At 39.9% G+C, this 12,980-nt stretch overlaps 1 protein-coding gene across 4 annotated transcripts in view; it reads right to left on the bottom strand.

Annotated features, from left to right (window-relative positions):
• ephb2b (eph receptor B2b) overlaps positions 1 to 11,141 on the bottom strand; it is a 124,093-nt gene extending 112,952 nt beyond the window's left edge. For 3 of the 4 annotated variants that reach the window (XM_079579095.1, XM_079579094.1, XM_079579093.1), the window contains exon 1: positions 10,964 to 11,141. In XM_079579095.1, coding sequence (XP_079435221.1) covers positions 10,964 to 11,018 — 55 coding nt within the window. In that variant the 5' untranslated portion in view covers positions 11,019 to 11,141. The remainder of the gene's footprint in view (positions 1 to 10,963) is intronic. The other variant, XM_079579092.1, reaches the window with a different exon arrangement.
• Positions 11,142 to 12,980: the final 1,839 nt, after the last annotated feature.

The raw sequence follows: 12,980 nt of genomic DNA on the forward strand, positions 1-12,980 counted from the left end.
AATTATTTTAGCACTACTTTATCATTTCAAAAATCATATTAAAATTGACATTGACTGAATACTATGAGAATTCAAAGAATGTACAACACATTTCAATAGCGTTAAGTGCTCATTAATTTTCAAAACCAGCACTTTCAAAAGCTGGTTCATCAAAATGTAACCTTCTTCAATTTTTCACTGGCAGCCATGATCATATAAAAGAGACAGAGGTACCGTGAAAGAACGCCTCAAAGCCAGTGGCCAAACACAAGCAGTTGGCTTTATGACCTATTTGTGTTAATGCACTGATAAAACCTGAGAGATAAAGTATAACGGCAAGATAAAAGACCATCATAAGGTTGACCTTGTGTTCACACGTTGAGTGAGTAATCCTGCTTCAAGCCTCTGCTTTTTATGTTAGCGCCGTAATTCTCCAAAAGGCTTCCAGCCCACGCTGCAGGTACAGTTAGTGTGTCTGAGTCAAAAAGAAAAAAAAGTCCAAGCATGCAGTGATTAGTGTAAGCTCAGTAGAAAATCTTTCTGCAGCATAATGGTTCTCCATTTCCATTTTTCCAAAAGGAGGACGAAGGTATTACAGGCAGAACCATGATCAAAGGGAAATAATTCTAGTGAATGTGCTAGCGTGTTGAAAAAAAATAAAGTTTTTGAAGAAAAAATAGGTTACACAATATAATCCCATCTTTCCATTCTGAGGGGAAATTAAGCTTGGAAACTGCTTTTGCAATGTGAGTGTTTTAGCTGATGTGAAAGGAGGAGAAGCCGATAGTACAATATAGTAAATACAATAGCTCTTTGGCCTTGCCCAGGCTAAATTACTATTGTTACTAAACAGTATGTTAATATGTTTCCTATACATTTATAGATGGGAAAAGCAGGATTCAGTGCATGTTACAATGTAAGCCAATATGCAAGTCTGCCCAGCTTTCTCCATGTGACTTTTAAATTCCAGCAGGAAACAATGTAGCAAAGAACATTAGCACAATCATAAGTACATTAACTATTGAAAGGAGAAGTCTTCAATGTTTTGAAAACCTGGGGTCAAATTGTACCAGTGTATTCTATCACTCAGCAGCATTGGAAGCCCTGAACGCTGTGCAACCTTTAGGTATGCCAAAACGTCGCACAGCTGAAGATAGATAATCCCAAACATACTTTTCCAATCAGAGGAACAGGCAGGCCTCTTGACACTAACCCCATCAACTTGCAAATGCGCTCGACTCCATTCTGCTGCGGCTCCCCAAACCACTGCAAAGCGTCAAAGTGTTGCTAAAGCTGAAGTAGAGTGAACGATTTTAAAGTTCTTTTAATGGTTTTTAAATGTCTTAATGGTCTTGGTCCTTCTTATCTTTCAGAACTGCTTTTACCTTATGAACCTTCACGGCCCCTTCGGTCCTCCGGCAGGGGTCTCCTAGTTATTCCTAAAGTCAACAAAAAGACTCATGGTGAGGCGTCTTTCCAATATTACGGCCCTCGCCTCTGGAACCACCTGCCGGAGGAGCTCAGGGCCGTAGAGAACGTTCATGTTTTTAAGAGCAGGCTCAAGACCCACCTTTTTAGCTTAGCTTTTAACTGATGTTTATTTTTGCTAGGCCTATTTATTATTATTTATCAGCACCTTATAATTAATTAAATTGACATTTAATAGTTATTAATATTTATTCTGTATTTATGTATTTTACCTCTCGGTCTTATTTTTTATTATCCTATTATTCAATTTTACTTACGTACTTTTATTTATTTTAACAATTTTTATGCTCTCCCAGTTTCCTCTGGAGGAGCCCTCTGCCTCGGGAGCGGTGATTGGCTGTGGCTGCTGGGGTGCTGTCTTGTGGGTGTCTGGATGGAGGTGTGGTGTTGTCCGGGCACCCTGTGTTGGTCCCTGTGGCTGCAGCCGAGGTGCCGCTCCCGATGCAGACGGCTCCTTGGATGGTGTTCCCTTACCTGGTTTATCTGCACCCAGCCTTATCTTAGCCTTTTGTCCATAATCTCCACTGTTTTACCTTGAGTGTGTATTGTGTGCTTGTGCGGTATGTCTTTGGGGAGGTGGGTGGGGGGAGTGTGAATGCTACAATGTGTCTGTTTTTTTTTGTTTTTTTTTTTTTTAATTTTAATTTTTATTTTATTTTTTGGAAGGAAGTGGGTGTGAGAGAATGTTTTTAAATCTGTAAAGCACTTTGTGTTACATGACATGTATGAAAAGCGCTATACAAATAAAATTGATTTGATTTGATTTGATTTGAACAGTGAGCAGAGAGGGATTTTAGTGCTGGGGTGATACTACGTCAGTGGGGGTGAGACGACCAGGCTTTTGAGCTACTATCCTGCTGCTGGGGCCACCCATAACTAGGGATGCACCGATCCGATGCTGGTATCGGATATCAGAGCTGATACTGGAAAAAATACGATATCCGGTATCGGCCACAAATCTCCGATACTGAACCGATACCAGTTTTGGCTCTCAACGCTTTGAAAACACAACTTTTACCACCTAAATCTATGCTTTAAAGCTAAGCTACCTGGAGAATTCAATCACTGATTTTGTTTTAACCTCCACAAACGTATTTTTGATCGCTGCGCAAATTGCCGCACTAGCAATTGCATGCTACAGCTAGCGGGTATATGCTAATGCTGGCGAAAGGTAATCAAGGCTGGGACAGAAACTAACATAGAAATACCTAAAGAAGCTTAGTAAAATAAAATAACCACTGCTGGACCCAAATGTTTATGTTTTAGTTTAAGAAATAACTGATCTAACATATTTGTAATGATCAGATCACTTCATGTGAGTTGTTTATATTAACATGTAACCTGAATCCTGTCATATACCCAAGGATATTTAGTGTAGAAAAGTCCAGTGATCTTTGTTAAATGTTAATCCATTAGTTTATCAATAGATATAATGGATAATTAATCTGTAAAATCATGACAATAAAATATGACTTAAAATGGAGAAAAGAGTCAATTCAGATATTTCACTCAGAGAAGGCCACTTTAAGAAAGTCTCTTGGCATCAGTAAATATGGGATTTCGGCAGATACTCAAACCCCAGTATCGGTATCAGTAGCTGGATCGGTGCATCTCTATCCATGGCATGAAAGCCTCACTAAAGTGCCATACAAACTGTAATTAGATTAGTCAAACATTTCTTAGCATGTAGCACATAAACAGTTGTGTGAGAACTCCAGTGTGAGAAAATGTGGCATGTTAGGTAAGGCATGGTGGCGATAGTTATATTCGTAGAGCAGTACGTATTTTACACAACCAAAATTGTTATAAATGTACTAATATTTGTACAGGATTGTTTCATAATTTATTCATTATAATGACATGGCTACTGCTATAAATGTTATGCTTTTATTCTTGTACACAAGGCTTTGAATAAACAGTGGGTCAAGCGCTGAGCCCCGCAAGCCCTTTATTGACAAAATGCCTTCTTCTGTTATGCACAGATGAAAAACCCATTTGGACAGTATGAATAATAATATTGTATGTGTTTAACCCTATCATGTGACAATCATTCGCCGTTATTGGCCTCAGCTGGATCGGTAGATTGATTTCACACACACTGGAGGTCTCTGGGGCTCGTCTATGGATTTTGCAGCTGCCCTCCCGTATGATCTATTGTGATTTCACCACCAAAACGGTCCTGCCAGTGGACGCTGTGGAAAGCAGCCACACGGTATCAGCTCCATCTATACCTGCTTCTGTTTTTGAACTCCTATTACACACAGTTTATGTTGTGAGTCCAGACACACTTTAAGGTGGGACAATGAATTAAAGGTACAGGAGACATGTTCTTGTGGCATTAACAGAGTTCACCAAGTGTAGCATATGTCACTGATCGCCCCCCCCAACACAAAGATTAACTTTCAGATAAGTGGATGCAACTCCGGCTAATCTTACTCATCCAAATGGGACGTTAGCGTTAGATCTTCTAAAGAGACCACAGATAGATGTGAAAACAAACGGTTCCCTTACTGGCTGTGCTTGGGGTATTGATTTGGAGTGGTCACTGGTTATAGACTACACAAATGTAGACGTGATAACGATACACTATTAAAAATACACTTTCCTATTCAAATTTAAAACCATTATAAATCAATGCACTATCGCTGGTGTTGTAAATTGCTTAGTGCGGTTGAGAAGTCTGTAGTAATTGGACTAGAGACGATTAAGCTGTAATTTGAATGTTTATCCTGAGGCTTCATTGACCTCTTTCTCTGAAGATCAACCCTCTGTTTGAGCAGTTCAACTGTAGCTAATATAGCATATAGTTTTACATTGCAGTACTGCTATGCCGTTAAAGCCTATGTGCACATTGATTGTTACAGGGAAAATGAGCTGTGGTTCTTTAAGCCAACTGAGACCAATGCTTAATGCTAAATCATTCACACATTGGCAATAAAGGCGATATACAACTGCGTAACTTTTCCACTTGCTTCCAAATGCTTCGATCAATTTAAAACATATAGCATTTCATACAACTGATGCAAAGCAAAAGAATGTAGAAACTTAAAGTATAGGCCTCTCTTTCTTGTGTGAAATGTGCCGACATGTACTTTACGCCGGAGAAGATAATCTAGGGGCCTGATCTATCTGTTATGGCTGCTAAAGCTTGCTGGGTCACTAACCCAGAGCGACCCTCATCGGTTATAGAGGAGCAGAGCTTGTCTGCCCGCTGCACTAATCAGATAAAACATGTCGGCTTACAGGTCTGAGAGAGACCCACAGACCAGTTAAAGCCTGACTGCGGGCTGTGATACCCTAAAACTGAGAATACAAGGAGAAATAAAGATAATGAGATAAAGGAAATGCTATATAATGTCCTCAAGAAGTCGTGCGGTGCAGTGAGTAGTTTGCAAAGAAAAGAGGGGGAGGGGTGTGTTGGTGTGGCCCGTGGTGGACAGACGGCGTGGGTCAGAAAGAATCAGAAAACAAAAGGCTGGGTCACATGGTGCAGAGTCGCTGATAGATGTGAGCTACAGCGCGTGCATACGCAGCGGCTCAGGTAGAAAAGGCTTCTCTTTGTCATGCAGATGATAATCAGCCAAGCTTTGTCTCGGCCAATGGGCTGTGCTCCCCGCTCGCTGAAAGGCAGGCCCTAATACTGAGGGTTTGTGTTGTGCTCGCACAGGCAGAGTCAGGTGTGCACAGGCCTGAGCTCTCTCCTTTATCTCTCTCTGCCTCCACATGAGGGGCTACTGTGAGCAGATAACACTTATGAGCCGTATTGTAAACTGACTCAACGTTCACATGAAGGATGTGACAAGGCCCAGGGGGGTCAAGCTGAGCAGGTCATCTGTTCTGATGGGTGAAGGCAGACACTTGTTTAACCACTTTCATAACACATAACCTTATAATGCAAGTGACCCATTACATTTGAACGGTAAAAAAACCCAAACATTTTCCGCAAATTAACTCTGGTTGAACATCTAGCAGCTTAATGAAGTCCAGTTGAACTGAATTACTCTGAAATATGAATATATGGCTTTATATTACACTATATTATCGTTATACAACTGGACCGAAATGTGCCCTTTCAACATCATGCCTGATACTGCAAGGACAGATTGTTGTTATATTTATTTGTAACAACTATCTAGCACTCAGGACCTCTTTGAGTTAAGTGCAACTTAGTGTTTTCTCTTGGAACAAACAAGTTTTTTTTTGTTTTTTTTCCAGAGGCAGCATATGAGACTTCCCGAACACACACATAACTCAAATACAACAAAGAATTGATTTAGGAGCACCACATGAAGTGTGCGGAGTGAAATTGAGGCTAGTTGTTGCAGGGCAGATTGAGAGCTTGTTATGAACAAGGTCTGGAAATACACTTGACAGTCCCCAAATGATTTCTATTCCCAGTGGGTCAGGATGAATCGGGCTCCTGCTAATAAATATGCCTCACCAAGAGAATAGGCATTACCAATTAACATGTGCTAATTAAGACAGCAGAATATGAGACCATCCTTGATCTAGATTCCTGTGTGAAACATCACAGAGGTTACAAAGAGGTAAAGAATTTATTTCCACAGCTCTATTGCAGCTGTATTTCATGTTTATTCATATTTATTTATTGGCGGTTAAACAAAAGACACAGAAAAGACTTGGCTCTTAGCATTGGCCTGCAACAGCCAGGCACAAACTACAAAAAATACGGACAAGCAACAACAAACGACCCGTCAAGAGCTGTGCCATTAATCTAAATGAAATTATACACTGTAACTGTACACAATTCAATTACAAAAACAACAATCGCCCCAAAAGAGAAGAAGACAGTAACTTTAGAACGTATTTAAATCATCCACCGAATCTCCCCGCCTCTTTGATAATGTCCATTCAGATTACAGCAGTTCACAAGCGTCTGTCACAGTAATGGGAGGGCACAGCCTTCGTTTACAAAAGTGAACATACTGAATATCCGATCCGAATACAGATCCTCATATAAGTCAAATAATTTATAATTAGTACAATGCAGGTGCCAGATAAAATCCATGCTGACAACACTTTGTGCTCCAGATAAACTCACCCTTCACCACAACAACTAACTTGCACTTTTCAAGAGGTGATTCATTAAGTGGTGTGGGTGAAACCGTCATCTGACAGTCGTCTTTTAACGCGCTGGCTTCATGTTTACTTACATTTATAAAGCATTGCCCAATTTCATAATTTACTCAAGCACATTAGTGCCTGAGTAAATTACTTAAAAAATAATTGTGATTTTATTTACTCCACTCTCGAGGTTATCCATTTTAGTGGAGAGAGTTGCTATTGTAGCAGCCTATGAAAGAATATCTTGATTTTGCCCCTCGATATAAAGACGATTGACTTGCATTACACTCAGTTACCTTCCTCAGTCACCTCTTTACATGATGCATCTTTATTGTAGCACTGCCAATATTATGTTGTAGTTAGTTAGCATGTTACATACGTTACTGTCGGGCTGGGGGATTTTGGAAAAAAAATAATCCCGATTATTTTCCCCATATTGATCGATCTCGATTTTCAATTCAATTTAATTTTTTCATAATAAATTAAATGTATTTTGCTGATTCATAAAATGCAAACCTCAGCTCAAACAAAAACAAATGCTTTCATCAAGTCTCATTTAACGCCAAAAGTTGTCCATTGTCTCGTCCAAACTCCCAAACTAGGAACTGTTTATGCCAAAGAAATGGCTGTAAACCTGTCGATTATAAAGTCCCATGACGATTATTGAGATTGACCAAAGTAGCGATTTTGCGTAAATTTCGATGAATTGCCAGCCCTACGTTACTGTGGCGTAGACTGTGCGTCTCGCCGAACGCGCTCAGAAGCAACACTTTGAAAAGATGGTATTGGTGGGAGATCCGTCATGCTTAAACCAGCTGATTCCAGTCGCTCAGCGATCGATTAGCACATCTCTATTTGAACAACAGGCCAGGTCCACATAATTATTTTTCTGCCTAGATGTGGAAAATCCTGTGCAGTCATGACAGAAACACCTTTTATTGACCAACTCTTGGGGTCACAGTCATAAAGTGGCCACAATCACGCAATCTCCCAAAGGACAAAATGAAACAAGAAATCAATGTTTTCACAAAAACGCGCTCAGCTATTTTGATAGTTTACCTTCAAAGTAAAGGTACATTTACACTGATATGTAACACTCCCCTTCCAAGTAAAACAACGGGTACCAGCACTAATTGAAATTTTGCATGCAGAGTGACAATGCCCAAGCCCTGGGCAGCGTGGATTAGGCCCTGAATAGAGACAGATTCTTTGTGAAAGCTTGCTGTGGCGGTTGGCGTGCACGGCTCCCTGCATCTGCTCATTGGGTGAATTGCAAAAACAGTGAATTGTATATGGTCACTCCTTTTACCTTTATCTAATCCTATCGCCTGTCTTTTGTTGGTCTTCAGTATAACGCTTCCATGTTACAGATTACACCATACAAAACCATTGCCAGCATATTTACATTTGAAAGGATTTTACCAAGCTTAGCCATATCTCTGAAACTGGCAATACAAAGATATGTAACTTGGTGCATTAATTCAAGTGACAAATCTGAATTGAAATAACATCATGTTGGGCTATGTTTGCCAACGTGATTTTCTACTGCGTGGGATACATTGCTTGAAGGAATGTGGCGCACATGCTGAAATGCAATCAAAATCGACAAGACATTTTTTAAAGACGGCATGCTGTGAGCTCATTCTAACCCACTTCGCTGTTCTCTACAGTGGGCTGTGTCTCATTGTGTTCGCTCAAATAAAAAGGGAAAGAGTCTGGTATCAAAGTGATCCATCATCCGGCTGAAGCCACAACAACTCGCACACATGTCTGGGGGAGGCACTCGTCGCAACATAGCGACAACAAGCTGCCCATAAAATGTTTGCAATGCCACAACAGAAAGAGGGTAAATATGCAAAAGAGCGCAAGTGAAGTTTGGAGAGCGAATATGTATTTCTATGTCAAATTTAATCCTTGTTTAGGAGGTACAAGCACAAAATCTAATCAGCATAAAAAAGAGGAACACAAAAGCTATTGAAGAATAATGAGGGACAAAAAAATGTCTGACTTTTATTGTTTTATTTGTGACTCTTTGTTTTTGTTCCTGTATACAAGGTCACCTCAGTTATTTTGGTTGTTAATAAGATAATGGAAAGCGACCACAGCAAATTGTGTTTCATGGACAATGACGTCTGACCTAAAGCTATACTTTTGTTTTTCTGTGCACTAACTAAAAAGACACGTAGACAACAGTGAAATTATGTTGAGTCAGAAGAACTTGTCTCGCAATAACCAAGCCAGTATATACAAAAAATATGCTTAAATTGTGATAAAAAGATGGAAGATATAGTGTACAAAAACAAAGGTTAAAGGTCAACATGATTGTTTTTGTTTTTTTCCTCCAGCCACATCAGAACGTCTTTTCAAATGTGGCCTAAAAATACCGTAAATGAATAATTAACAACTTTACATCTTAGAAGTGTATTCTTGTTTCCGATGTAGTATCGCCTCTCAACAGCGTGGCGAACGCGTGCTTGACATGGTGGCATGCATAAACAATTTGATTCTTAATAATTCACATCTTGCGGGTGAACTTTGACATTAAGCTCCATCTGAATACTGAACCGTCCCACTTTTGATCCCTGTCATCAAACGATACAGCCATACGAAGGAACGCCAACTTGAATTAAATCGAAACGACATTGTCAAATGTGTCAAAATGATTCAGGGAAGAGCGAGGGACTGATGGTTACTGGATTTTTTTTTTTCTTTTTCTTTTCCCCGATTAAGACCTCGGTGACCTCTTTCTCAACCCTTTACTTCTCACACGTAAGCCATTCCTACATCCCTATTGGACGGCCGACTAGGGTGAGTCATGGGGTAAAATGGAGCGAGGGCTCATCGGATTGGCTAATGGAAAGGCGATTCTGTAACTTAATGCATATTTTTTTATTTGAGCCAAAATATACACGCTAAAGCAACTGAGATACCGCGACAATTAATGAAGCATGAATTATGTGTGGTACAATATAAAGCAACAACTTAAAGACATTAAGACACAAAAAGCCGCATCGAGTAGAATCGTCTGTTACATTATATATGGAATTGCCCGTGTCTTATATTACAAAGACAGAAACATGTTTGCTGATGACTTTACTGAGAGCAGACAGTGCAGATCGGCTTGTTCAGACCTGTATGGGACAAGTCAACAATAGATAAAAGTAAGAGTTTGGGTTTTATAGATAACAAAAAAAAGAATTGTTACTAATCTAGCTTTGATGTCTTTATATTTAATATTTCACTTTCTAAGACAATGCACTTTATTCATTATGTTGTTTTACTTTTTACTTCCATGGTAAAAAAAAAAAATGAAATCATTTTTAAAAATGAATTGCCATTGAGTTGACACACAACACCATTTTCTAAATCTTTTTTACGACATTTTGCAACATCAGGAAAACCAATTACTGAACTTGGTTACAGCAATTTTATAATTGACAAGAACATTTATTTTTCTACTGTGGCTTAAATTCTTTTTTTTGAAGAATTAGCATAGGCCGTTAAGAAAAATGTTTCTTCACAAGCAAGTTAATGCCAGATAGAGCTAAAGTATCTTGACAACTTTGAAAAGAGAAAATCTTTAATGTCAAACTGAATTTAATTCTAATAAAATAAAATAAAGTGGTAATTATACAATTAAAAGAACCTAGTTTAGTAGCTATGTCAATTTGTCCAATGAAAAAGTGTACTTTAAGAGGACATAGGCTATGATCAGGTGGTGATATGCACTTTAGTAAATGGGTGTCTGTAAGATAAAAGTCAGGATATCTTCCTCCAGTGTGCAGAGGCACAGGGGCCCAGTGTAAACACCTAGTTCAGATATTCAGCCAACCTGTTCCTTTGTGCGCAGAGCCACGCTGCCTGGCTGCCACACATCACAGCCTGCCTGGCCATGCACTGCGTCCCAGAGTCACTAAAGCCTATGCATGTGGTGAGATTTCACAGTGTGCTCGTTTACTTCCAAAACCATACGCTGAACAGTTGCACGCATTATTCCAAAATGGTTTGAGAGATGTTTATCCCTCGTTTTGTCACCGGTTGTTTGACAACTAACCCGGCGACACACACGTATATCATCTGTGAAGCGTTTTGAAGACTGGCTCAATAAACTAACGGTAAAACACGCTATTACGCGCGTAATTAACATTATAGTGACTGTAAACCTCCAGAGACATGAGCGTGTTTTTGTGTCCCTCCATCATCACCGCTTGCCATTCATGGAGCGCCCAGATGCCGTGTTCTAGTGCGTAAAAGCGATGGTGTTTTATGGAGAAAAGAGAGGAAAGAGAGGAGATGTGAGTGCGTGTCCTTATTACACACAGAAAACGTCCCCTCGTGCGCTTTGTTGTTTCAAACTCAAACCGGCGTGAGGATGCGGCGTTACGCTGTGATGGATGAAAACAGAGCTTACCTTCAACTGCTATTACGGCCGGTATGGTCCATAATATCCACAGAATATCCATCATCGGTCACTTAAAAGGTCCAGACATTCAAATGAAATACGTCCCGGAAGCCATTGACAGTGAAAAAAGCAGAGAAGGGACCGCCGCTCCGTCACCCCCGATACAGCGATCCGCGATAGCAGGGAAACCAACTCAAATCTGTACCAAGTTTGGGCGAAACCAAAATACGCAGACAGAGGGGAGCTCCGCGCTACGCAGTTCCGCAGCAGCGCATCGACGCACAACTCAACCAGTTCCAACCACGGGGCGACGAGACAAGTTATTTCAGATTTGTTGTTATCAAAGCCAAGGTTCGCGGCGTTAGAATAATGTGGAGCAAACTGGGCAGAGAATCCCCCGTCCCCTCGTGGCGCTGCTTCAGTTCGCCCACCTGTCAATCAGCAGAAGGACAGTCCTCTCTGCCTTCTCTGCACCGATAATTAAATGTTTGGGGACCTGTGGGGCATTTATGAAAGAAGGAATCTCAAGGCTGCACCGCTGCGTCTGAAAACCACAGGGCTGTCCTGTTTACTGTCTGAAAAAAGGTTTGCGCGCCGTGACGCTAGAACAGGTCGTGGTGGCGGGGACCATTTCACAGTAAGTGCACGCTTTTATCTTTCTGTGCGTACGAACTCACTTTTTTCACCCCCATAATCTGTCTCCGTTGTTTAATTTAAAAGAAAAATAATTCTACTTTGAGTAATTGGTGACAAAAAAAAAAATACTTATTGTAAGAATGTGTTTTGTATTTTGTTCACGCACTTTGATGATGTTAGGCCTGGTCCTTGTGGAAACAGCCTAGTGGATCATAACCTGCAGACTCCATTGCAGGTTAAAACTCTTTACATTCTCATACTTTCATAGCAAGTTGCAACAGTATATTGCACTATGCTGCATTACTATGACATAATCTACGTCTTGGTTAAAGGGACACCGCGTAACATTTTGGACTATACTCATGCCATCAGTAAAAAAAACATGCTTCTAGTGACCAGCTCGAGACATTACTGCAGTGGGTAATCAAAGAATGGACTTGGATGTGGACCTAACCTACATATATTAAAATTAAAATTCTGCTGACTTCAGTCACATCTCCATGGAGACGAGCTGGAGACGCACCCACTCCCGGCAAAGTTAGAGTCATGTGTTAGGAAAGCTGAGCCGCTCACAGCAAAAGCAGATGTTTGTTTCTGCATTCATGAGGTATTTTTCAATGATGAAAAAAATTGGTCATAAAATAAACGCTTGTATTTCAATTTTATTTATTGGGTAAAATTCTACGCGGTGTGGCTTTAAATATCTGGAACCGATAATGTAAAATGTGTGGATTATCAGTTCATTTTTGACATAGACTTGTTCCCTGGCAAATGCCTGATCTGTAAAACGATTCAACTTTCGATTCGACTCTTTAATAAAAAAATATGATCAACTCAATTTGTAATTTCACTTGGTATTAAAACATTATAAATACATTAATAAATGACTTAATAAAGACATACTATCAATTGTAATGTGTCTTTATTTATTCATTTATTAATGTATTTATAATGTTACAGTCATTTTAGCTCATCTTTGCTCATTGTAAAAACAATACTTTCAGCTAATAAAAGACACATTTATTTATTTTTACTCATTTTGATGTTATGATGTTTTATTTCTTATTTTCTTCCCCCCCTTAAAGCGGACAGCTCTCAGTGAACCTGGCATCACATGAGAGGTGCCATGTGACATGAACGGTCCATTTTGTCAGTCCCTCGTCCTGAACAGCAGTCATTTCCAACAACACGAGCCAAAAAAACAGCCAAAGCCCAAAGTGAAATGCGACTTCCTCTCAGGTTCCAAACTTTCCTTCCTGTGCTTTCACATCACTATAAAACTATAATCAGTTGATGTAATGCTGGCTCAAACAGCTGGGCCCCATAACGTCGACAGTTACTCTGGTGTGCTGTGTTTGCAATACGCAGATTTAAGTTGGCAGATATTCTG

The sequence above is a fragment of the Gobius niger genome (genome assembly GCF_951799975.1).
Source record: "Gobius niger genome assembly, chromosome: 20".
In the NCBI taxonomy this organism is placed as follows: Eukaryota; Metazoa; Chordata; class Actinopteri; order Gobiiformes; family Gobiidae; genus Gobius; species Gobius niger.